Genomic DNA, 26718 nt, shown 5'->3' with positions numbered 1-26718 from the left:
CCGCTTGCTGCTGGATTCTCTGCCTCTGTGGCAGCAGACAATGGTGATTTCTGTTGCCCCTGCGCTTACTCTTTTCTGTTTTTTTAACTTTTTCTGCCCAGTTTTTGGGCAGTGGAGAGCAGGGTTCTCCTTCCTTGATGTTTCTCCTCGTCGTCTCTGGTTGATTAACCCTTTGGAGTTTTAACCCTCCCTGACCCTCCACTGCAGTGTTTCCCTGCTGGCTCCTCTGCCCCTTACAGGCATGGCTGAGCAGCCAAAAGAGCACTGGATCAAATCCAAGCAATGCTTGATTTGTGAGGCAGGCCTCCCAAGCTTGGCAGACCATGACTTGTGCTCAGCCTGCACCCAGCCCTCCATTCCTAATTCTGTTAGGTCCTGGGACTATGCGTCGGGCAGGCAAGTGGGGTCCCTACCCATCAAGACAGCTATGACTCAAATGGGGGGGAAATGGACCAGGAACCCCAGTGCAGAACAGGGAGAGGTTCCAAAAACGAGGAGAACCCTGACCACTTGACTAAGGGGATAAGTCCCAGGTGCCTCTTGCAAAGCAAGTCATAAAGTGGGTCCTGAGTGCCCTGGGGAAAGAAGAAGGACTTCTAATCAGCCCTTTCCAAGCTGTCCAGGTGGGTCTGATGGGTTCACCCTCCCCTCTCAGTATGAGTGGGACCCAGTGGGGGAGGATTCAGAGCCAGACTTCTCGAGGGCTCCAGGCCCGAAGGAAGACAAGCTGTAGGCGGCCTCCCCAAAGCCGCAGCAGAGCTTATATGCTCCCAAAGTGCGCATAAAAATAAAATAAAATAAATTTAAAAAATCTGAAAGGGGAAAGAAAAGGCACAAAAAATCCAGGAGATCCAAATCTTCTGACTCCTCCCTCTGCTCCCCTGCAGAAGGCGAGCTGTCTGGCTCTGAGTCCAAACAGGCTGGGGAAAAAACTCTGCAAAAGCTTTTTCTCCTGGAGAAATGTCAAGCCATGGTGCAGCAAGGTTATCTGCACAATTCAAACCCAACCTCAGCAGGCTCCTGAGAGTGAGTATCAGAATCAATTTCTTCCCTCAAATACCTCCCCAGTGGCGATAATACCCCTTCATTTTCCTTCCAGGAGGTGAGTAGGGTGAGCGGGGTAAGCTAGGTAAGGGCCAGCACATTAACAAGTGCGACTTCAGGCTCCATAACATTCCAGATCCAAAGGGCTCCATTGCTGAAATACCAAAGGCTGATGCTGCTTTAGCATCTCTACCCAGGGATATGGTTAGCCCCTCAGAAGGGGATTTCTACCCTACGGACCCCACATATAGGAAGATGGAGGCCTGTCATAAACAGATAGTTAAGGGTTAATGCCTCTTTTACCTGTAAAGGGTTAAGAAGCTCAGTAAACCTGGCTGACACCTGACCAGAGGACCAATAAGGGGACAAGATACTTTCAAATTTTGGTGGAGGGAAGTCTTTGTTTGTGCTCTTTGTTTTGGGTGTTGTTCGTTCTTGGGACTAAGAGGGACCAGACATCAATCCAGGCTCTCCAAATCTTTCTGAATCAGTCTCTCATGTTTCAAAATTGTAAGTAACAGCCAGGCTAGGCGGATTAGTTTTATTTTTGTTTTCTCAACTTGTAAATGTTCCTTTTTTGCTGAGAGGATTTTACCTATGCTTGCTGTAACTTTGAACCTAAGGCTAGAGGGGGTTCCTCTGGGCTACGTGAATCTGATTACCCTGTAAAATATTTTCCATCCTGATTTTACAGAGATAATTTTTTTACTTTTCTTTCTTTAATTAAAAGCTTTCTTTTTTAAGAACCTGATTGATTTTTCCTTGTTTTAAAATCCAAGGGGATTGGATCTGGACTCACCAGGGATTGGTGGGGGGAAAGGAAGAGGGATGCTTAATTTCCCCTTGTTTTAAGATCCAAAGGGTTTGGATCTGTGTTCACCAGAGAACTGGTGAAGTCCCTCAAAGCAACCCAGGGAGGGGAAAGTTTTGGGGGGACAGGGAGTGCTCCAGACACTAACTTCTGGATGGTGGCAGTGTTACCAGATCTAAGCTAGTAATTAAGCTTAGAAGTGTCCATGCTGGTCCCCACATCTGTACCCTAAAGTTCAGAGTGGGGGAGGAATCTTGACAAGACCATTCTCAAACAGAACTTTGAAGCCTCCTTTGCCACCTTCCGAGCATCCTTGGGAGCAGCTGCCTGCTTTGCAAGAGCATCGCTCCTGATTGGGAGATCACAAAGCCCGTAAGGAGAGAGATCACCCTGACTTTGGCTCCATTTTAATGAATATCTCCTTAGCAACAGTGATTGTAACTGACACCTCAATAGATACAATGAGATTCTCAGAATCATAGAAGATTAGGGTTGGAAGAGACCTCAGGAGGTCATCTAGTCCAACCCCCTGCTCAAAGGAGCACCAATGCCAACTAAATCATCCCAGCCAGGGCTTTGTCAAGCAGAGCCTTAAAAATCTCTAAGGATGGAGAGTCTGCCACCTCCCTAGGTAACCCATTCCAGTGCTTCACCACCCTTCTAATGAAATAGTGTTTCCTAATATCCAGCCTAGACCTCCCCCACTGCAACTTGAGACCATTGCTCCTTGTTCTGTCAATTCTCCAGTTTGTCTAGGTCACTCTGGACCCTATCCCTACCCTCCGGCATATCTATCTCTCCCACCAGCTTAGTGTCATTTGCGAATTTGCAGAGTGTGCAGTTCATCCCATCATCCAGATCATTGATCAAGATGTTGAACAAAACTGGCCCCAGGACCAACTCCTGGGGTACTCTACTTGATTCCGGCTGCCAAATTGACATCAAGCCGTTGATCACTACCCGTTGAGCCTGACAATCCAACCGGCTTTCTATCCACCTTATAGTCCATTCATCCAATCCATATGTTTTTAAATGCTGGCAAGAATACTGTGGGAGACTGTATCAAAAGCTTTGCTAAAGTCAAGCTATATCACATCCACCGCTTTCCCCATATCCACAGAGCCAGTTATCTCATCACAGAAGGCAATCAGGTTGGTCAGGCCTGACTTGCCATTTGTGAATCCATGTTGACTGTTCTTGATCACCTTCAAAATGGATTCCTTGAGGACCTGCTCCATGATTTTGCTGGGGACTGAAGTGAGGCTGACCGGTCTATAGTTCCCCAGGTTCTCTTTCTTCCCTTTTTAAAAAATGGGTACTATATTTTCCTTTTCCCAATCGTCCGGGACCTCCCCTAATCGCCACAAATTTTCAAAGATAATGGCCAGTGGCTCTGCAATCACATCAGCCAACTCCCTCAGCACCCTTGGATGCATTAGATCTGGCCCCATGGACATGTGCATGTCCAGCTTTTCTAAATAGTCCTTAACTTGTTCTTTCTTCACCGAGGGCTGCTCACCTCCTCCCCATACTGTGTTGCCCAGTGCAGCAGTGTGGGAGCTGACCTTGTCTGTGAAGACTGAAGCAAAAAAAGCAGTGAGTACTTCAGCTTTTTCCACATCATCTGTCCCTCTGTTGCCTCCCCCATTCAGTAAGGGTCCCACGTTTTCCCTGACCACCTTCTTGTTGCTAACATACCTGTAGAAGCGCTTCTTGTTACCCTTCACATCCCTTGCTAGCTGCAACTGCAATTGTGCTTTGGCCTTCCCAATTATTGCTAGAGCAGGCAGGGGTGTATTTTTATACTCCTCCCTAGTCATCTGTCCAAATTTCCACTTCTTGTAAGCTTCCTTTTTGAGTTTAAATCTTTGGTGAGCTTCACTGTTAAGCCAGGCTGGTCACTTGCCATATTTGCTATTCTTTCTGCGCTTCAGGATGGTTTGTTCTTGCGCCGTCAGTAAGGCTTCTTTAAAACACAGCCAGCTCTTCTGGACTCCTTACCCCTTCATATTAGCTTCCCAGGGGATCCTGCCCATCAGTTCCCTAAGGGAGTAAAAGTCTGCTTTTCTGAATTCCAGGGTCTGTATTTTGCTACTCTCCTTTCTTCCTTTGTGAGGATCCTGAACTTGACCATCTTGTGGTCACTGCTGCCTAGGTTACCACCCACTTCTACTTCCCCTAACAATTCTTCTCTGTTTGTAAGCAGCAGGTCAAGAGGAGCACGGCCCCTAGTTGGTTGCTCTAGCACTTGTACCAGGAAGTTGTCCCCAACACTCTCCAAAATCTTCCTGGAATGTCTGTGCACCGCTGTATTGCTCTCCCAGCAGATATCAGGATGATTAAAGTCTCCCATGAGAACCAGAGCCTGCGATCTAGTAACTTCTGCTAGTTGCCAGAAGAAAGTCCCCCAAGAATGAGCCATGGCTTCCGGCTAAGCTGCCAGGCATCACCTCAAAGCATTTGCTCATGGCTGCAATAGCTTCTTCGCCAGCTGTTCCCAGTCTTGCTCCTCCTTGTTCCGGTCCTGCCCCTGCCTTTTTCCTGCATTGGACCCAGTCTTGCCCCGCCTTGCTTCATCTGGGTAACCCAGTTCTGACTCTCTGCTCCAATTCCTGAGTTCTGACCCTTGGCTCTGACATCTGGCCTCTGACTCTGGTTCTGACCCTGCTCTCAGATTCCAGTCTACTAACTCCTGTTCCGACCACTAGGCATGACTGCCCACATCCCAGCCATGTGACAGTTTGAGCAGCAATACACAAACAATGAGAACTGATATGGTGAGTATGGATTCTAGAAAGGTCAATATCTCTCTGACGGAGATAGTGGGAATCCTACAGACCTTGCAGGCCCAGGCTGTCATCCTAGCGGCACAGAATGCAGTCCCGCAAGCTCAAGCTGCCACCCCCTGTGCTCCACTCTCTGCTTCTCGCGAGCCCAAGCTCCCTCTGCCTGGCAAGTTCAATGGTGTTAGCAGAAAATGTCATGGATTCCTAAATCAGGATCAGCTCCTGTTTCTGCTATGCCCAGAATTGAATCCCATTGACCACGCCCGAGTGGGATTGATTATCAGCCTGTTTAGTAGGGGGCCCTGGTGTGGTCTAGAAGGTCTCTGTCTGTCCTCCAGAGTCATTAAGTAATTGCTCTCATCTAGGAGAGCACTGACACTAAAATTGTATTCCTCTATCTGGTCCAGGGACCAAGGACTCCCTTCGATCCTCTGACTTCAGTGTTGGCCTTTTATTTATGCTTTGTGTCTTAGTAGCTGCCATGTCTTCTAGGCTAGTGTTGGAGCTGGCAGCCTTATCCATACATGAGCCCTACTGTCCATTTCACGTGGTTAGGGTGGTGCTCAGACACCAAAATCCCTTCTTCTTAAGAAAAATTTCTCCCTTCATGTTTCCCAAGAGGCTATGTTTCCTTCGTTCTGTCCAAAACCACAACATCCAACAAAAAAGATGTGGCCAATCTTACATGTCAGAAGAACGTTAAAATCTATCTAAAGCTTACAGAATCCTCGAGAACATCAGGCTCTCTCTTCATGTCTTTCCATCTAAAATGCCTCCATTGCTAGGTAGATTAGACTATGTATTATGGAAGCCTACAAATCATCAAAGGTTCCTGTTCCATAAGGGATCAAGGTGCACTCCATGAGATCCTTAGCATCCTCATTAGCATCCATGACATACCAGGGCACAGTCCAGACTAATGAGTAGTTGTGTCACCACTGCCCTGTAACATGGGATGCCCTTTGCAGTGCCTTACTGCTTTAGCCTCCAATCTGTACTGCTCACAAACAGCCTCCCCCATGTAAGTCATTCCCAGCCATGTCTGTGTGCTGCAGCCAGCCAGCCACAACTGGGCCCTTACCAGCCCGAGTTATGCTGCAGGGTGACCCCAATACACCCCCAGACCCAGCTCTTTCCCCAGAAGTTTATGGTGCCCAGACGCTCCAAATGAAACACACTGGATTGGAGAAAACAGTAAAACAAGTTTATTAAATACAGAGAGAGAGATTTTAAGTGAGTATAAGTAATGAGTCAGAAATGGTTACCTCCACCCCCCCTCCCCCCAAGAAAATATTTACTAATGCTTAACTTAACAAACCGTATTAGATCCAAGCAAAGTTTTTTACCACACACACTAGCAGATACTGACCAAACTGTCAGGACCCACTCCCAGAGTCCAATAGATGTTTTCCTTTGTCGTCTTAGGGACAATGCCAGAGACAAGGAGAGAGAGAAGGGTCTCTTGGGGGTGTCATTTCCAACTGGGAGCAAGGTGACAGGCAATCTGGTGAAGAAAAGAAACTTCATGTTGTTTCTTTGCTAAGATGTAGATTTTTGTCCCTGCTCCCTTTCTTGCCAAAGAAGGGAGCTAGCTTGTGGGGGCTTGGAACCAGAATGGACTGGCAGCCCCCCATCATCTCCCCTAAGTTCCCTGTGCAGCAGCTGCCCAGCAGGCTATCAATTGCCAGGCAGTTCAGCTGTCCCTCCCCCTCCACCGTGTGCTGCTCCTGTCGTCTGCCTTGGAGCTGCTCCTGGGAGCCTCCTGCTTGCTGTGCAATGAGCGGAAGAGTGGTGCTAATGTCAGGGGGTCTCCCTCCCCACAGCTCCTGCCTTCTGCTCCTTTACCATATCTCCACAGAGCGGGGGGACACACGACAGGGCTCAGGACAGAGGATAGCTTGCTGGCAGCAGCTGCTGTCTCAGCTTGCTGATCTACTTAAAAAGCAGTGTACTTAGAGTGGGATCAGCATACTTAAAGGGGCAATGTGTGTCTCTCACACATACATGGTGTGTGTGTGTGTCTGTCTCTCTCTGCCATGCTGTCTCCCCTCCTTCCATTCATGCTGCCTTGTAGAGTTTGAGGGCTCAGCTGAGTGGTAGATCATCATTTAGCAGTAAGGCATTCCCTGGGAAATATCCCACCCTCTTCCACTCTCTAACTTCAACACTTAAACCAAGCTTCACAATCATCATTGCTGTGTACAGTATTAAATTGTTTGTTTAAAACTTATACTGTGTGTGTGTGTGTGTGTGTGTGTGTGTGTGTGTGTGTGTGTGTGTGTGTGTGTGAGTGATATCTATCTCTATCTATCTATCTATCTATCTAGTCTTTCGTCTGGCAAAAAAAATTCCCTGGACAGCCCCCCCCATGTACATTAATTCTTATGGTGAAATTGGATTTGCTTAACAGTGGTTTGCTTAAAGTAGCATTTTTCAGGAATATAACTACAACGTTAAGCGAGGAGTTACTGTAATGAGGCATCTGGTGCTGATCATCAATGAAGATGGGATGCCAGGCTAGCAGGATCTCAGGGTCTGATCTGGGCTGGCACTTCCTCTCTTTCTGTCTATATATGTGACATATCTGCAATGTCTTCATCCCTTTTCTTTCCTGTCACCCACAGCGAGAGTTTTCACTACTTGCTGAATTTCCAGCACAGCATTCCCAATTTCCAGTGTGCACTCACCCTCACTCAGCTCCTGAATGTCATTGCTGAAAAACCTGTGGCCAGCTGGAAAAAAGATAAAATAGGTAATGTATGCAGAACCTCTTTTCCTGGACAGGTTCTCATGCCGTCCTTTATCTGTAATGCTTCTTTTCCTGGACAGGTTCTCATGCCGTCCTTTATCTGTAATGCTTTGGCTTGTCACCAGGCCGTCTAGAAAACTCACTAACATGAATAATGCTAAATGTATTGGAAGCTCTTTACCACCTGCTTTGTTATATGTCAGTCATGTAAAAAAAAAAACAGACTACAGCTCCATTAGGTTTTTTGTTTTTTGTTTTTTTTTAATCATTCTTCAGTCAGGAGAAATGAAGGCTCAAAGGCAAGATGGCTGAGAAGAAGCATTTAACAAGTTTAACTTAAGCCTGTTCTACATACCGTTTTAGTCCTGACTGAACTATTTTGGTTAGGGGGGTAATTTTGCTGATAAAAGTAAATTGGTACAATCACTAGCGTTGGCACAATTGTACCACTATAAAGGTGCTTGTAACAGTATAGCTTATTCACATAAATTAATGAAAATAAACTATAGTGGTATAACTGCATTCCAATTGGAACTATTCCACTTTAACTATTTCTGTTCTTGACACTATACAGTAAAGTGATAGAAAAACTATAGACAAGCCCTAACAAAGCAAGAGGAGCAGCTCTTGCAAGCTGATTAGAGTTCACTTGCTAATGGGGACAGCAGCCACATGGGCTGAGAGATCTTCTTCCAAGGAATATGAAAGGAAGCTTGCTGGCCTTATTTTCCATGTTCACCAGATATTGCTAAAGTTAAAAGTGCAAGTTTGCAGGCTCCTCTCTCAGCTGTAAAGTGTTGCATTCTAGCAATGTCTCAGATCCACAAAACTATTCAGAATTGTACCTACTTACATCCTTTCCCTGGGATGAAGTAGGGGTGAACTGTCTGCCCTGGGTAGTGTTACAAACTGCCCTGCCCCTAGAGCAATTCAGTCAAGTTTGAGAGAGACCCAACGGGTTTTAACAAGTTATTGAAAATAACAATAGGACCTAACTATATGATCCTAGGCTACAATGCTGCAAGTAAGTAAAATCTCACTCCCTGCTGGGTGGTCCAGCCAGGCGTACTAGCTGCAGTCAGATGAATCTGTTTCTCTGTCTAGAGCAGGGGTAGGCAACCTATGGGATTTTCAGTGGCACTCACACTGGTCACCGGTCTCGGGGGCTCTGCATTTTAATTTAATTAAATTTAAAATGAAGCTTCTTAAACATTTTTAAACCTTATTTACTTTACATGCAACAATAGTTTAGTTATATATTATAGATTTATAGAAAGATACCTTCTAATAACGTTAAAATGTATTACTGACATACAAAACCTTAAATTAGAGTTAATAAATGAAGACTTGGCACACCACTTCTGAAAGGTTGCCGACCCCTGGTCTAGAGTATGTCACTAGTGCATTACACACCACAGAGAAGCTCTTAACACACTCATATACATTAAGGGCTAAGCATGCGCCCTGTGACAGGCACATACCCAGAATGTCCAGACATGCCCTAACCATGGCTCCCCTTACTACTGGAAAACGTGAACACATACTAAAAGATAAATATTAAAAACAGAAAGGGTAAAGGTGGCTCATGCCGGAGACACGAGAGCATCTCAGGGTGTGGCCTGTGTCTGGGCTCTAGTCCCCTAATGAAAAATTTACTCTTACCTGATCATTTCCTTTCCTTATGTCAGAGAAGCAGATGCAGCCTTTGGAGAAAGACAATTATTTCTGATTACAAAACTCTAAACTGTAAATTTGCCAGTTCAAATTAACATTAAAAGGTTGTGTCCAAAGGGAAAGTTCACCTGTCACTGGTAAACTAACATTTGAGTTAATACTTGTATGTCAGATTGGAAAACTTCATTTTTGGTTTCGCAGGGGGGTGGCACTTAGCCCCAGCAGCAGGGAAAAACTGGTCTCTAGCTCCACAAACCAGAGGGAGGAAAGGAAACCTGTTGTAGCATTGTCAGACATGAATGGACAAAGAGAGAGTGACTCTGATAAGAATAACATCATAGAATATCAGGGTTGGAAGGGACCTCAGGAGGTCATCTAGTCCAACCCCCTGCTCAAAGCAGGACCAATCCCCAGACAGATTTTTGCCCCGATCCCTAAATGGCTCCCTCGAGGATTGAACTCACAACCCTGAGTTTAGCAGGCCAATGCTCAAACCACTGAACTATCTCTCCCCCCAAAATTGTCTGAAGCACAATTGTGGTGGGCAGCAAAGGAGTTAAAAAGAACAAACAAACTTTCAGATTTGTGGGCAAAAATGAAAAAAACAAAATCATTGTCAAGGTACAGAAAAAAGGACAAGGTGCCCCATCACTTGAACCTGTGATAAGTAATGAAGAGCAAAAACAGATGATGCTGTATTATCACAGGAAGCAGGAGGAACTCAAGAAATTAGAAGAATCGCTGTGCCAGGCCAAGAGCTCACTAGACGTGTATAAAACTCATTAGTGTGGTAATGATCTCTAAGGAATATGCCTTTCCCAACTCCCTCAGCTTTAGCACTTTGGGAGGCACCTGTATGGAGAACATAGGATCTGCTTGAAGTGGAATTACATTGTAATTAGCCAGAAGCATTTGGCTATCCTGCATTTGTATGAGGGAAAAAAAAATTGTCTTGGATGCTTGTATTCTCAGTGAGACAAAACACATCCAGGTCCCTCTTCAACTTATTACTTATCTTTTGACAGCTTCACTTGCTAAACAGTTCCTCTGCCAGTCATGGATGCAGCCCAGTGGCATGCGAGAGAAGGGTAGCCAGTTCAGTGATGCGCTGCACACTCTGCTCTGGTAAGCATTCTTTGCTTCTGTGCAGTAACTTGGTTTCTGAGAGCAAACTCTCTTCATAAACAGTTTTTCTCTCAATGTCTGTTCAGATATTCTGGCTAGATCAAACCAAGGTGTTCTTTTAGAGCAGGGTAGGCAAACTACAGCCTGTGGGCAGGATCCAGCCCATCAGGGCTTTGGATCCGGCCCACGGGATCGCCACTCCTGTGGCGCTGCAGGCTCCGCATCACTCCTGGAAGCGGCTGACACCAGGTCCCTGCGGCCCCTGGGGCGGAAAGTGAGCAGAGGGCTCCACGTGCTGCCCTTGCCTGCAGGCAACACCTCCCGCAGCTCCCATTGGCCGGGAACGGGGAACCATGGCCAATGTGAACTTCGAGGGAGGTACCCGTAGGCGAGGGCAGCACGTGGAGCCCTCTTTCCTCCCCCTCCTGCAAGGAAGTGGTGCCGGGGGCTTCTGGGAACGATGCGGGGCCAGGACAGGCAGAGAGCCTGCCCTGGCCCTGGTATGCTCCACTGCCACCTTGGACCCGCTCCAGGTAAGTGGAGCTGGGCTGGAGCCCGCACCCCAACCCCCTCCTGCACCTGGCACCTCAACCCCCTGCTCTGAGCCCCCTGCTGCATGCTGCCTGCACCACAATCCTCTGCTGCACCCGCACCCTTCCTGCACCCCAACCCCCTGCCCTGAGCCCCCTCCTGCACCTGCACCCCAACCCCCTGCTGCACCCTTCCTGCACCCCAATCCCCTGCCCGGAGCCCCCTCCTGCACCTCACTCCCCTCCTGTATCCCAGCCTCCTGCTCTGAGCCCCCCCTGCACTCTGCACCCCCTTCTGCACCCCAACCTCCTCCCTGAGCCCTTTCATACACCCTTCAGCCCTCCTCTGCCCCAACCCCTTGCTCTGAGCCCCTTCCTGCACATCGCACTCCCTCCCATACCCCGCTTCGTCCCACACCCCAACCTGCTCCAGCCATACGTTCATGGCCCTGCATGCAATTTCCTCACCCAGATGTGGCCCTCAGGTGCAAAGTTTGCCCACCATTGTTTTAGAGTATCCAGTGTGAAACATGCTGAAATGCTTTTCCAGGAAGCCTTGTCAGGCCTGAGGGGACAGTAAAGAATATAAACAGTTCTTGAAAAACAGATTGGAACAGTTTTCATAACATTTCCTCCCCCCACCCCCTCCAAGACAAATAAGGTAGGAAGCAAACAGTAATCCTACAGCATGTGCAAACTGTGTCTGGAGACTGATGTTTGTGCAACTGCTTATTGGAAAATGGAGTTTCAAAAGCAGCCATTTTAAAATATTTTACTTTCAAAAGGATGTTAATATCATCAAAGCTTTCTCAAGGTGTCTGTGAAACTGGACCTACAAATATGAAACTATGAAGAATTTTATTTTTAATTAGTAGGGGATCAAAAGCAGCCTTATATTGATACCACGGTTGCAGCCTTAACTATGGAGAGGCATCCAGCTCTCTGCATTAAACCATACATCTGCAGAGCCAGGCCTAGAACTCTGTACCTATAGTTTCAGAAACACAGGCCTCTACCACTTGAGTTAAAGGAAGAACTCTGTTAGACCTCAGCTATAGAAAGACCCTCAAGCCTTTTGTTTTTTCTACACTGAATTTGTCAGTACAGTCCAACACACAAATGCATGTGCATGTGTATGCATGTGTATATATGCATTCTGCAGTGTAAATGGGCTGTAGCGTAGTGTCTGATTCTGCTTCTATTAAAGACAATGGTAAAAAGCTCTAATTGAGATCAGCGGGAGCAGGACTGACCCAAAACTAACCACAGCAAATAGTTGTTAATATTTTTGCTTAATTGCAACCTATTTCTTCAGGTGTAGCTGCCATGTCAGTTTAAGGAATTCTAACTCTCTGGAAGGTGGTGGCAGGGGAGACTATAACTAGCCATTGATGAGCTAGGGAGAAAGGTACAGTTCAAGTCAATGATTTTCAATGAAATGTAACTCAGGGACAGTTTGATGAATTTTCCTCAGACTTTACAGGAACATTCTCTGCAATCAGACTAAATCTTGCAATCTTCAGGCCTAACCAGTTTTCATGCCAAAGTTACAAGATAGAGGGATGTCAGGAATGGGCTTTGTAATGGAAGCTACTGTCCTGCCCCTGCATAACATGTACTGACTTGCTATCCTGATGTTTGGGTTCAGTGTATATATGGAGCACACAGACAACATCTTGAAAGCTGTGGAAGACATCTCCAGTGTTGGGGTCCCAGAGCTGATTAATTCTGCTAATGACGGATATTCTTCTACTTACCCCACGCTGACCAGGTAATAATGTCAACAAAGACCTTGAATCTCATGTGCTGCACAATAGCAATCACTGGCTTCCGACATTCAAATATCTTATTGTTTGATCTGTCTTGTTTTATGTTAAGGTTTCATGCTAGTAATGTTGATACATCTGGGAACTGCTAGGCATTTTCTTAGCAGTGCACATTAAATCTGTACAAAGTCAGCTTTAGCCAATGACAAAATTCCACCAGGCTTCGGAGCAGGTTTAAGTTTATTATCCCTGAACCAATGCTAATAGATGAACATACAGCAGTCAATCCTTGGGTGCTGATGGCCAGTCTGGAAGGTTGTGGTGGTGTACGGTTGTGATGGTTCTCAGGGTGCCTAAGGCTGAGTCACCTTGTTACCTTCTGCCTCCAGTGAGAGGGAGACTTGTGCTTCACCGGGAGTCAGCTCCCTGATGTCTCCAGTCTGTTAGCCACCTAGACAATCGCCTCTGGGTTATGCCAGCCCCTGCTTTGCCTTGCAGGTAACAATAGATGCACCCCCAGTCCCCGAGCCTCTTTGATGAGTTTCCCTGTTATGATCAGCCCTTTATCTACTGAACATTCACAGAAATATCAGGTCTGCTGTCCCCAAGGAAACTGTGTACACACCAGTTTGAACGGTTCAACTCAGGATTAGCTCCTTATACAAAACCTCAGCACTGAGGTATATTTATAGTGAAAACAATCATAAGTTTATTATCCAAGAGCATACTTCCAATATAGATACATAAGACACGAGATAGTAGTGGTATATAATTTTACAATGCTACTCACAACTGTGTGAAACTGGCTTTCCTTTGATACCTTACATGACATTTTTTGATGAACCAGGATATACATACCAGAATCAGGATATACTTGTAACCAGTGCCATCCCAACATCAAAGGAAGGGATTCTACTCCACGTATTTCCTGGTCCCCAAAAGAATGGGGGATGGAGACCAATTCTTGATCTACACCAACTAAATGTATTCATCTGAAAATCAGAATTCTGCATCATCACACTGGCATCAATAATCCCCTCTCTGGAATAAGGCATATAGTTTTTGGCCCTTGACATGTAAGATGCTTATGGTCACATGGACATTTATCTATCTCGCAGACAGTTCCTCATTGGGCAAGACCACTGACAACTACAGTCCCATTAGGACTAGCTACAGCACCCAGGCTCTTTACAAAAGTCCTTTCAGTGGTGGTGGCTTGGATGAAAAGAAATGGCGTACTATCTTTCCATATGACGACTGGCTCCTGACAGGCAGATCCAGCAGAGAAGTCCAGTCAGTGACCCTATTCCTATTCTGTCTATCTTCCCCGGGAATCTGTGTCAACAACGAGAAGTCCACTTTGATCCCCACAAGGTCCATAGACTTAATAGGAGCAATCCTTCATTCCACTACAGCAAGAGCCTATCTTTCCATGAAGAGATTGCATGCCATGAGTGACCTTGGATCATATGAGGAAAGATTAAAGAGGCTAGGACTCTTCAGCTTGGAAAAGAGGAGACTAAGGGGGGATATGATAGAGATATATAAAATAATGAATGATGTGGAGAAAGTGGATAAGGAAAAGTTATTTACTTATTCCCATAATACAAGAACTAGGGGTCACCAAATGAAATGAATAGGCAGCAGTTTTAAAACAAACAAAAGGAAGAAGTTAGTCACGCAGCGCACAGTGAACTTGTGGAACTCCTTGCCTGAGGAGGTTGTGAAGGCTAGGACTATAATAGCATTTAAAAGAGAACTGGATAAACTCATGGTGGTTAAGTCCATAAATGGCTATTAGCCACAATGAGTAAGGAATGGTGTCCCTAGCCTCTGTTTGTCAGAGGATGGAGATGGATGGCAAGAGAGAGATCATTTGATCATTGCCTGTTAGGTTCACTCCCTCTGGGGCACCTGGCATTGGCCACTGTCGGTAGACAGATACTGGGCTAGATGGATCTTTGGTCTGACCCGGTACGGCCATTCTTATGTTCTTATGAGTGATCACGTCCCTCAATCTGCTGGCAATGCCCCTACTTATACAGCCCAAAATGCCGTTAGCATTCTTGGCAACAAGGGCACACTGTCGACTCATATCCAGCTTCTCGTCCAATGTAGCCCTTAGGTCCTTTTCTGCAGAACTGCTGCTTAGCCACTCGGTCCCTAGTCTGTAGCAGTGCATGGGATTCTTCTGTCCTAAGTGCAGGACTCTGCACTTGTCCTTGTTGAACCTCATCAGGTTTCTTTTGGCCCAATCCTCTAATTTGTCTAGGTCCCTCTGCATCCTATCCCTACCCTCCAGAGTATCTACCATTCCCAGTTTAGTGTCATCTGCAAACTTGCTGAGGGTGCAGTCCGCACCATCCTCCAGATCAAATTAATGAAGATATTGAACAAAACTGGCCCCAGGACTGACCCTTGGGGCACTCCGCTTGAAACTGGCTGCCAACTAGACATGGAGCCATTGATCACTACCCATTGAGCCCTATGATCTAGCCAGCATCAACGAAAAGGGTTGGTGAAATAAGTGCCCTGATGGCCTACCCTCCCTACAACATTTTCTCCAAAGGTTATTATCCGACCCCACCCCAAATTCCTCCCCAAAGTGGTGTCTACCTTCCACCTTAACCAGCCAATACACTTACCAGTATTCTATCCCAAGCCTCATACAACCCAGAGGGAAGCGGGCATTACATACGCTCGATGTCCAATGGGCTCTTGCATTCTATCTTGACAGAACTAAGCCATTTCGTAAATCCTCTAGGCTATTTGTTTCTACTACCGAGAGATCAAAGGATGATGCTATCTCTAAGCAATGACTCTCCAAGTGGATCTCAGACTGCATCAGATCCTGCTACCAGACCCAGTATGTTCAACGACCAGAGAGCGTCAGAACTCATTCTACTCAAGCAATGTCAACATCAATTGCCTTCCTCCACAACATACCTATTACAAACATATGCAAGGTGGCCACGTGGACATCTGACCACACATTCGCCAAACATGCCATCACATGGGATACCACGGCAGACGCCATAATGGGCCATACAGTACTGTCTACCGTTATTACTGCCGCAACTCCAAAATCCCACCAATCATAGTAGGTACTGCTTCACATTCACCTGGAGTGGAGCACCCACAGGGACAACACTCGAAGAAGAAGAGAAAGTTACTCACCTTGCAGTAACTGAGGTTATTTGAGATGTGTGTCCCTGTGGGTGCTCCACTACCCACCCTCCTCCCCTCTACTTTGGAGTTCCTTCCTTGGTAGTCCATCGATCTGATGGTGACAAATCTGAGCAAATCATCTATTGTTGGTCTCATGGAGTGCCCTCTGATGGCTATACAAGCCAATTCTAGAGGTGCATATTTGGCTGCAGATGGTGTATGGGAAGTTCGCAGTCAGTGGGTTGTGCGCTGCTGGTGCTTTGTGACGTTGTTCGCATGCCTCTTGTAGACGCCGGCAGCGGACTTCCTCAAAGGCGATGCAGGTATTTCTGACTGTTGCACGCCACTGTGTTCTGTCGCTGGCGGCGTCCTCAAGGTCCCTGGGTTTGATACCGCTTTACTGCAGATTGGCTTTGATGGTGTCCTTGTAATGTTTTCGTGGACGACCTATATGCCGGATGCCCTGGGAGAGCTCACCATAGAGAAGCTGGCAGGGGATTCTGTTGGCATCCATGCTGCTAACATGACCGGTCCAACGTAGCTGTGACTTCATGATCATCCTTTCGATGCTTGTCATCTGGGCTCTCTCGAGGACCTCAAGATTGGGCACTTTGTCTTGCCAGCGGATCTTCATGATGTTGCAGAGGCAACGCATATGGAATGCTTCGACTGCTTAATGTGACTCCTATATAATGTCCATGTTTCACACCAGTACAAAAGAGATGAAAGAATAGCCGCTCTGTACATAAGCAGTTTTGTTGGCATCTGGATGTTGTGGTGGTTTAAAACTTCGACATGCAGATAGCCACGTGCCTGGCTTGCTTTGGATATTCATGCGTTGATCTCATTATCCAGTGATCCATCACTGGATATGACACTGCCCAGGTATTTAAAGTTCTCCACTACTTTAAGCTGAGTGCCATCAATGGAGATACTTGGGACAGAAGCATTTGATCCAGGTACAGGTTGATGGAGAACTTCTGTCTTTCCGAGGCTAATAGTTAGTCCGAAGAGTTGTGAGGCCTTGGCAAACTTATTGACAATGTGCTGAAGATCATTTTCAGTGTGAGCCATGAGGGCACAGTCGTCGGCAAAGAGTGCCTCAAGAAAGAGTTTCTGCACTGTCTTAGTCTTTGCATTCAGGTGACAGAGGTCAAAAAATGAACCATCATGCTGGTATTTCAAATATATACCTCGATCCAGATCTTTCATTGCATGGTTGAGGACGCATGCAAGGAACAGGTTAAATAAGACAAGAGCGAGAACACATCCTTGTTTCACACCATTGGTGATGTTGAAGGGGGCAGATGTGGCTCCATCAGACAATACTTTGCCTATCATGCTGTCATGAAAAAGGCATATAATCTGGACAAATTTTCTTGGGCAGCCAAGTCGTGTTAGAATAGTCCAAAGGGCTTCCCTGTTGATGGTATCAAACGCCTTTGTCAGATCTATGAAGACAGCATACAGGTGCATGTTCTGTTCAATGCACTTCTCTTGTATTTGTCTGACAGCAAACAACATGTCGACTGTGCTCCGGCCAGGTCGAAAACCACATTGACTTTCAGGTATATTTGCCTTGGAAATATTGGCTATTAGGCAGTTCAAGATGATGCGGGTGATGATTTCCCCTCCAACGGAAAGGAGGGATATGCCTCTATAATTTCCACATTCTGCTTTGCTGCCTTTGTTCTTGAAAAGAGAGACAATAGTAGCGTCATGGAGGTCCTGTGGTATGTTTTCGTCCTCCCAGATGCTGATGATCACACTGTGTAACGCTGCCGTGGTATCCCATGTGATAGTAACTACTTTGGAGTACTAATCAGATAACTCCATGGTAGAGAAGGAACTGAGGGGGATGTGGGACGTGTGCATTCAGGCAGACCCTAACTATGCTGCGAGACAGCAGCTGAGGGCATGTGTCCCAACCAGGCAGTGCTACCGAAGATCTCCAATCAACAGCGCCAGGACGCACCATCATCTGGAGTGGGGCACCCACAGGGACACTCGTCTCTAAGAACCTCAGTTACTACAAGGCGAGTAACTTTCTCTTACTTACCCTGTAGGTGCTCCACTACCCATCCTCCTCCCCTCTACTTCAGAGTTCTAATTTAGTCCTTTGTGGTAGAGAAGGAACTGGGGAGCGTGGGCCCACAGTGCTAGTTAATCACTGCAGCAGGTGCGAGACTGGGAGAGCGCACCCACAAGGATTTACATTTCAAAGAACCTCAGTTACTGCACAAAGTCTCATCTCTTCTGAGGGCGCTCAGGGGGTTCTCGATGAGGTCCTTCATTCTCCATCACAGTTGGTAGTGTGACAAAGCTCTGAGTCTGTATTGGTGGGTCCTGTGCTTCCTGCCAGATACAGTGGCCTCAGAAGCTCGCTAAGGCCCTCAATATGACCTCCCTTTCCCAGTATGGCGGCAAAGGTTACAGCTTATTGAGCTATTTTCATCACAGGCTGATATGGGAGGTGGGAAGGTAGAATACCCACAGTCTCTATTGCTCCTTAGAGTTCCGTAGGCACCATTTGGTCTCCTGCCTGGACCAAAGTCTGTTTTTCCCTTTCAAAGGGATCTCTGTAGATCATGTGGGGGGAAGGGAGGAACCCGGGCCCACCCTCTACTCCGGGTTCCAGCCCAGAGACCCTAATGATGGCAGCTGTGAGCAGCTTCCCTCCTCCACTGACGCTGCTTTGATTCCCTGGGCCACTTCCCCGTGGTCCCCTTTTCCAAGCTTCACCCTTCAGAGTTCAGTAATGCTTCCTCTCCTCTGGCTCCATTCATCTGGGCTCCTCTTGAGAGAACTGGAAAGGAGAGTTTTTAAAGCAGTGTAAATGGGACCTTAATTGGTTCCAGCTGTCTCCATTAGCCTAACAGCCTTAACTGATCCTTTATTAGTTAATTGAGGTCAGGTGCCAACATTAGCCTAATGACCTTAACTGGTTAAATTGGCATCAGGTGTCTTGATTGGCCTGGAGAAGCTCTTGTTTGGCTATCCAGGGAACAGGGACCCGCTCATTCTGAGGCTGATATACCTGCCTTCCACTACCCTCTTATATCCTTCTGGTCTGAGTCCGTCACAGTAAGTGTACCATGGGGCTTCAGGGTAGAACCAGATAAACCATTGCGATGGGGGCCATCTTCTGGCCCAGTGCTGGGAGGGTTGTGGATTGCAGTCGGTTTTTCTCACGGTCAGGAGGGCCTCGGTGGCTAAGGAGTCCTCCATGAGGCCGACGGCCACCTTCAGGGTGAGGAGCCGGTGCCACAGGACCCATGCCCTCCCTCAGGGTGAGAGGATGTGTATGAATTGTTTGAACGCCACCTGCTTGGCGAATTCGGTGTCCGTGTGCCGATTCGGTTGGACCCATCGCCAGCAGACATCCATAAGCTCCTGGGCTACGATGCCAGGTTGCGCCCCTGGCAGATATGTCTTTCCCCAAAATCTATGCTGACAGTTTTTGGAGGGTGATGTCCAGAGTATCCAAGATAGTGATCTTGACTGCTCTATAGTCACGGACCTCCTCATAAGGAAGACTCTGATAGGAAGCCTGGGCAGCTTCTGTCAGATATGGGGCCAAGAGCATGTCCCATTGTTCCAGGGCCCACCCAGCTGCCAAGGCAACTCTCTCAAAAGTAATCAAAAACTCTTCAGAGTCATCTTCCGGACCCATTTTTGTGAGATGTAGTGGCAGCGTGGGGGCCACCAGGGCTGCTGCTCCTCCTCGTCCAGGGCCGGGAGCGTGGGGTGGCAGGGCAGACACTTGTTGAAAACATTGCCTCTGCTGGTCCTGCTGCTGGGCCCCCAACTCCCGGAGCAGCTGCTGCTGCTGGGTCCCCAGCTTCTGAAATAGTTGCTGCTATTGCTGTTGGATTTTGGCCCCCATTTCATCAATTGCTTGAGCTCCATGGCTGCACACAGGGGGCGGGTGATGCCCGAATTCTCCACCACGTGTAAGGCAGTCATAGCTCTCTATCCATCCGTCAAGGAGCGAGGCCATGCCCCCTAGCTACATTGAACCATATTTAGTTTAATCTGAGCTGGGGTTTCTGGAATTCTTAGTCCTGAAAAAAATAACTATTTTTCAAAAAGTTCCTAGCCTGTTTTTCCCCCTGCAGAGCTAGAGATCAAACTATTGCTGTGTTATGAGTGAAAATGGTCTCAGTCTGTCGGTGTTTATCCAGGGTAGCGCATGGCATCCACTAAATCTTTGGGGGACCCGAATTGTGAATGGCATTTAAGACCATGTTCACTTCTTCCCTTGCCGATCTGGAAGGATTTCAATATGCTTGCACTAGAGCTGTCAAGCGATTAAAAAAATTAATCGCAATTAACTACACAATCGCACTATTAAACAATAATAGAATACCATTTATTTTAAATATGTTTTGATTTCTACATTTTCAACTATATTGATTTTAGTTACAACACAGAACACAGTATCCCATGCTCACTTAATATTTGTTTATTTTACACATATTTGCACTGTAAAAAACAAATAGTATTTTTCAATGTACCTCATACAAGTCCTGTATAATTATGTACAAAAAAAAATGCATTAAAAAATAAAACAATGTAAAACTTTAGATCCTACAGGTCCACTCAGTCCTACTGCAGCCAATTACTCCTACTGCAGCCACAAACAAATTTGGTTACAATTTGCAGGAGATATAATGGTGCCTGCTTCTTGTGTACAGTGTCACCTGAAAGCGAGAACAGGCGTTCGCATGGCAATGTTGTAGCTGGGGTCACAAGATACTTATGAGCCAGATGTGCTAATGATTCATATGTCCCTTCATCTTCAACCACCATTCCAGGGGACTTTCCATGATGATGACAGGTTCTGCTTGATAACGATCAAAAGTGGAGCGGACCGATGCATGCTCATTTTCATCATCTGCCACCAGCAGAAGGTTGATTTTCTTTTTTGGTGGTTTGGGTTCTGTAGTTTCCACGTCGGAGTGTTGCTCTTTTAAGACTTCTGAAAGCATGCTTCACATCTCGTCCCTCTCGGATTTTGGAAGGCACTTCAGATTCTTAAACCTTGAGTCGAATGCTGTAGCTATCTTTAGAAATCTCACGTTGGTACTGTCATAGTATAATTCCCAATTCTGAACCTTAGCGTCCAAAATATGGGTACTAGCATGAATTCCCCTAAGCTTAATTACCAGCTTAGAGCCTGTAGTGCTACCACCAATCAGGACTTAGAGTAGAGTGCCTGATAAACTCTGGTCTCCCCAAAAACCTTCCCTGGGGAACCCCAAGACCCAAATTCCTTGAGTCTCACAACAAAGGGGAATAAACCATTTTCCTTCCCCCTCCTCCCTTCCAGGTGTTCCCTCCCTGGGCTCCTGGAGAGAGATACAGATTCAAGCTCCGTGAATCTAAACAAAGGGATTCCCCCTTCTCCTTTCTTCCTCCCAGATCTTTCCCACCCTGGGTACACTAGGAGATCACCATGATTCAAACTCCTTGAATCACAACACAGAGAAATCAGGTGGGTTCCCCCCCCTTCTCTCCCCCTCCCTTCTCCTTCCCTGTTAAGTACAGACTCTATTTCCTTGAGCCGCAACAAGGGGAAAAATCAGACAGGTCTTAAAAGCAAAACTTTTAATAAAAGAAAAAAGAATAAAGAAAATCACTGTAAATTCAAGATGGAATATTACAGGGTCTGTCAGCTTATAGACACTAGAAAGAAACCTCCCCCCAGCAAAATACAATTTAAAATACTTCCAGCAAACTACACATTTGTAAATAAAGGAAAACAAATAAAAAGACTATACTGCCTTTCTACTTTTGTACTCACAAAATTGGAACAGAAGATTAAAGAGCCTGTAGGTACGTGTGGTCACTCTCAGAGCCCAGAGAGAACAAAGCAAAACCCAAAAAACACAGTCAAGGGCTTCCCTCCACCAAGATTTGAAAGTATCTTGTCCCCTGATTGGTCCCCTGGTCATGTGTTTGGTTCCCTGTTAACCCTTTACAGGTAAAAGAGACATTAACCCTTAACTATCTGTTTATGACAGGTACCTTCTTTGCGTTTTGTTAAATATACAGTGAAAGTGTTCTTAAAAGTGGAGGACAGACTACAGTTAGTAGTTCTGCAATTTCACATTTGAGTTCCTTCAGAACTCTTGGGTGAATACCATCTAGTCCTGGTGACTTATTGCTGTTTAATTTATCAGTTTGTGCCAAAACCTCCTCTAATGATACCTCAATCTGAGACAGTTCCTCAGATCTGTCCCCTAAAAAGAATGGCTCAGGTTTGGGAATCTCCCTCACATCTTTTACTTTGATTCTTTTACTTTGTTGTTTAGCCACTGTGGCTCTTTTTTGGTTCTCTTACTATGTTTTTTAATTTGAGGTACACACAAAAGTTGAGCCTCTATTATAGTGTCTTTAAAAAGTTTCCACGCAACTTGGAGAGATTTCACTTTTGGCATTGTACCCTTTCATTTCTGTTTAATTAACCTCATTTTTGTGTAGTTCCCCTTTCTGAAATTAAATGATATAGTGTTGGGCCCCTGTGGTGTTTTTCCTGCCACAGGAATATTAAATTTAATTATATTATGGTCACTATTACCAAGCAGTCCAGCTATGGTCACCTCTTGGACCAGATCCTGTGCTCCACTTAGGACTAAATCAAGAATTGCCTCTCCTCTGGTGGGTTGCAGGACCAGCTTCTCCAAGAAGCAGTCATTTAAAGTGTCAAGAAATTTTCTCTCTGCATTCCATCCTGAGGTGACATGTACCCAGTCTGACGGGTTGGATCACAGAAACCCTCTTGGGAGCTGCCACCTGATGTGCCAAGACTACTACTACCCCTGCTTTCCCTGCCAGCTCAAGACTCTAGCACCCTATCTTGCTGAGCCAGACCCACCCGTCTGTTCCAACAGAGATCCAGGGTCTGAATTACTTACCCCAAAGCTGGAGGTTTACCTGAAAGCAGCTAACAGAAGCGTTCTTGTCTTTATCACTCAGATGTCCAAATCCCAATGGGGTCTAAATCCAAATAAATCTGTTTTACCCTGTATAAAACTTATACAGAGTAAACTCATAAACTGTTCACCCTCTGTAACACTGATAGAGAGGTATGCACAGTTGTTTGCTCCGCCAGGTGTTAATACATTCTCTGAATTAACTAATAAGTAAAAAGTGATTTTATTAAATACAGAAAGTAGGATTTAAGTGGTTCCAAGTAGTAACAGACAGAACAAAGTAAGTCACCAAGCAAAATAAAATAAAATGCGCAAATCTAGGCCTTATCAAACTGAATAAAGATAAAATCCTCACCAGTTCCAGAATGCTCCCTTTTACAGGCTAATCTCCTTTTAGCCTGGGTCCAGCAATCACTCACACCCCTTGCAGTCATTGTCCTTTGTTCCAATTTCTTTCAGGTATCCTGGGGGGATGGAGAGGCTCTTTCTTTAGCCAGCTGAAGACAAAATGGAGGGGTCTCCCAGGGGTTTAAATAGACTTTCTCTTGTGAGTGGAGACCCCCTCCTCACTCCTATGCAAAGTCCAGCTCCAAGATGGAGTTTGAGTCACCTGGGCAAGTCCCATGCCCATGCATGACTCAGTTTTTACAGGTAGCATCCATTGTAAACATGCTACCTTGAATGTCCTCAAGTAGACTGCTTATGTGGATTGGAGCATTCCAAGATCCATTGTCCTTTAAGTGTTTCTTGATTAGGTACTTAATTTCAATATTCCTTTCTCCAGGAACTGACCAAATGCTCTACTGAGGTTATTTAGAAATCAAGCCAGTACACAGCCAACATTCATAACATTCATAACGTCGAATACAAAAATGATACATGCATGCAAATAGGATTAATACATTCAGTAGATAAGGGGTAGGCAACCTATGGCATGCGTGCCGAAAGCGGCATGCGAGCTGATTTTCAGTGGCACTCACACTGCCCGGGTCCTGGCCACCGGTCCGGAGGGCTCTGCATTTTAATTTAGGGTTAATTTAAATGAAGCTTCTTAAACATTTTAAGAACCTTATTTACTTTACATACAACAATAGTTTAGTTATATATTATAGACTTCTAGAAAGAGACCTTCTAAAAATGTTAAAATGTATTACTGGCACACGAAACTGTAAATTAGAGTGAATAAATGAAAACTCGGCACACCGCTTCTGAAAGGTTGCCTACCCCTGCAGTAGATCATAACCTTTACGGAGATACGTTACATGGCATATGTAGCATAAAACACATTCTAAGCATATTTCCATAGAGCCTTATGGGAGATATCGTCACACCCAGTCAATATGGGGATAATTGAAATCACCCATTATTATTATTAAGTTTTTTATTTTAATAGCCTTTCTAATCTCCCTAATCATTTCACAGTCATTATCACCATCCTGGTCAGGTGGTTGGTAATATATCCCTACTGCTATATTCTTATTATTAGAGCATTGAATTTCTATCCATAGAGAGTCTGTGGTACAGTTTGATTCATTTATGATTTTTACTTCATTTGATTCTGCACTCTTTCACATATAATGCCACTCCCTCACCAGCACAACCTGTTCTTTCCTTCTGATATATTTTGTACCCTATCCCATTGATTATCCTCATTCCACCAAGTTTTTGTGATGCCTATTATATTAATTTCCTCATTTAATACAAGGCACTCTAGTTTATGCATTTTATTATTTAGACTTCTAGCATTCGTATATAAGCACTTTAAAAACTTGTCTCTTTTTAGCTGTCTGCCATTGCACAATGTAATTGAATGGGACTCTTTTTTTTTATTTGACTGTTTCTGATCAGACCCTGCCTGTATTTTATCATTTTCCATCCTCTGGTTCTCACTAGGACATAGAGATTCTCTATTAATAGATCTTCCCCTAAGGGATGTCTGAACCATGTGCTCCTCTGCACCTGTCGGCTTTCCCTCAGCCCTTAGTTTAAAAACTGCTCTACGACCTTTTTAATGTTAAGTACCAGCAATCTGGTTCCATTTTGGTTTAGGTGGAGCCCATCCTTCCTGTATAGGCTCCCTGTTTCCTAAAAGTTTCCCCAGTTCGTATTAAATCTAAACCTCTCCTCCTTACACCATTGTCTCATTCAGGCATTGAGACCCCGCAGTTCTGCCTGTCTAACTGGCCCTGCGCGTGGAACTGGGAGCATTTCAGAGAATGCTACCATGGAGGTCCTGGACTTCAATCTCTTACCTAACAGCCTAAATTTGGCCTCCAGGATCTCTCTCCTATCCTTCCTTATGTCATTGGTACCTACATGTACCACTATCATATGCCTACTAAGGAATCTATTTGTCAAAAAATATTTCCTGAAACTTTTTTGTCTGTATTATTACAGACATACGTGCTGACAAGTATTTTGAAATAAATGACCAAAAATAATTGAAACTGGTGTGATTATATTGTGTTATTTTGACAAACAAAATATGCAGAATTTTGCAGAATTTTAAAATGTGTGCAAAATTTGTTATTTTTGTTGCAAAATTTTTAAATTTTTGACACAGAATTCCCCCAGGAGTACTACTATGCAGCATTGCATTATAGAATTGTGTACATGATATAATTAGCAGGGCACAGGGTTTCATTACAAAGACTGTTGTCAGTAATAAGCTGAGGTACCAGAGCAGTCTGCATTTATTATCTGCAAGTACTCCAGGTAAAGTGAGTGTGGTCAGTGTCAAGTGTAGCTGTACTTAAATGGTAGATGCAGTGTTTTTGTAGCTGTGTTGATCCCAGGATGTTAGAGAGACAAGGTGGATAAGGTAATACCTTTTATTTCACAGAAGTTGGTCCAATAAAAGATATTACCTCACCCACCTTGTCTCTCTGAATGGTGGAAGCAGTAGTTAGCTCTGCTTGGTAGAGGTGTGTTTGGGAGATCTGTGGATTAGTTTGAGGTGTGTGATGGAGCTGTCTTTGTGATATGATCAGATGTATGTTTTTCACCCTTTAATGCATGTGAGGAAAGGGAAAAGGTACATGTGGTATGCCACATATCTATGGAGAATTTGTGTACACTATGTCCATAGCTGGGCATGAGGCTTTCAATAAAACAGGTACAGTCTGCAGTAAGGTGGAATATGACAGGATTCCAACAGTTTAATGATAGTTTAGTGATGATGTATGTAGAGATGGTATCTTGTGAGCAAATGTAAGGGAATTTTAAGAAGTTGTGAAGTGGTTCTTAAATCTGTACATGTTATATTCTTTCTGGGGACTATGGTAAGTTCGAGTCTATGCTTTTTTGTCCTTTAATAGTGTAAGATGGAATCCAGTGGGTAAGCGTGAATGGGTTGTAAAAGGAGGTGAACTGTGAGCTTGGAAGAATAAAGGTATGTGTGTTCATAGATTCCAAGGCCAGAAGGTACCATGGTGATCATCTAGTTTGACCTGTATAACACAGACCAGAGAACTTCCCAAAATAATTCCTAGAGCAAATCTTCTAGACAAAACAGCCAATCTAGATTTAAAAATTGTGAAGTCACCCCTTAACCTTCTCTTCATTAAGCTAAATAGATTGATCTCCTTGAGTCTCTCAGTATAACGATGTTTTCTAATCTTTTAATGCTTCCTGTGGTTCTTCTCAGACTCCTCTCCAATTTATCAACATTCTTCTTGAATGGTGGGCAACAGAACTTAATACATTATTCCATCATCGTTAGTACCAGTGCCAAATAACCTTTTGGCAATAGCATCACACTGAGAGGTCATGCTCAGCTGATTATCCACCATGCCCCCCAAATCTTTTTCAGAGCCACTGTTTCCCAGAGTACAGTTCCCTGTTCTGTAAGTACAGCCTACATTCTTTGTTCCTAGATGTATACATTTACATTTTGCTATATTAAAACACATATTGTTTTCTTTTGCTCAGCTTACCAAGTGATCCAAATCACTCGGTATCAGTGGCCTGTACTCTTCATTATTTACCACTCCCCCAATTTTTGTGTCATCTGCAACTTGGTCAGTAATGATTTTACATTTTCTTCAAAGTTATAAATAAAAATGTTAAATAGAGAAGGGCCAAGAACCAATCTCTGCAGGACCCAGCTAGAAAAACACCTGTTTCGT

General features: G+C 45.1%; 1 protein-coding gene across 1 annotated transcript in view; it reads left to right on the top strand.

Moving 5' to 3' along the window:
* Positions 1-26718, top strand: part of FANCD2 (FA complementation group D2) — a 146395-nt gene that overhangs the window by 84418 nt on the left and 35259 nt on the right. The window contains 3 exon segments of the mRNA XM_030570879.1: positions 7266-7393; positions 10090-10189; positions 12368-12490. Of these exon segments, the coding sequence (XP_030426739.1) occupies positions 7266-7393; positions 10090-10189; positions 12368-12490 (351 nt within the window).

Source organism: Gopherus evgoodei, chromosome 7 (genome assembly GCF_007399415.2).
Source record: "Gopherus evgoodei ecotype Sinaloan lineage chromosome 7, rGopEvg1_v1.p, whole genome shotgun sequence".
In the NCBI taxonomy this organism is placed as follows: Eukaryota; Metazoa; Chordata; order Testudines; family Testudinidae; genus Gopherus; species Gopherus evgoodei.
This window is presented reverse-complemented; position numbering and strand designations above follow the sequence as displayed.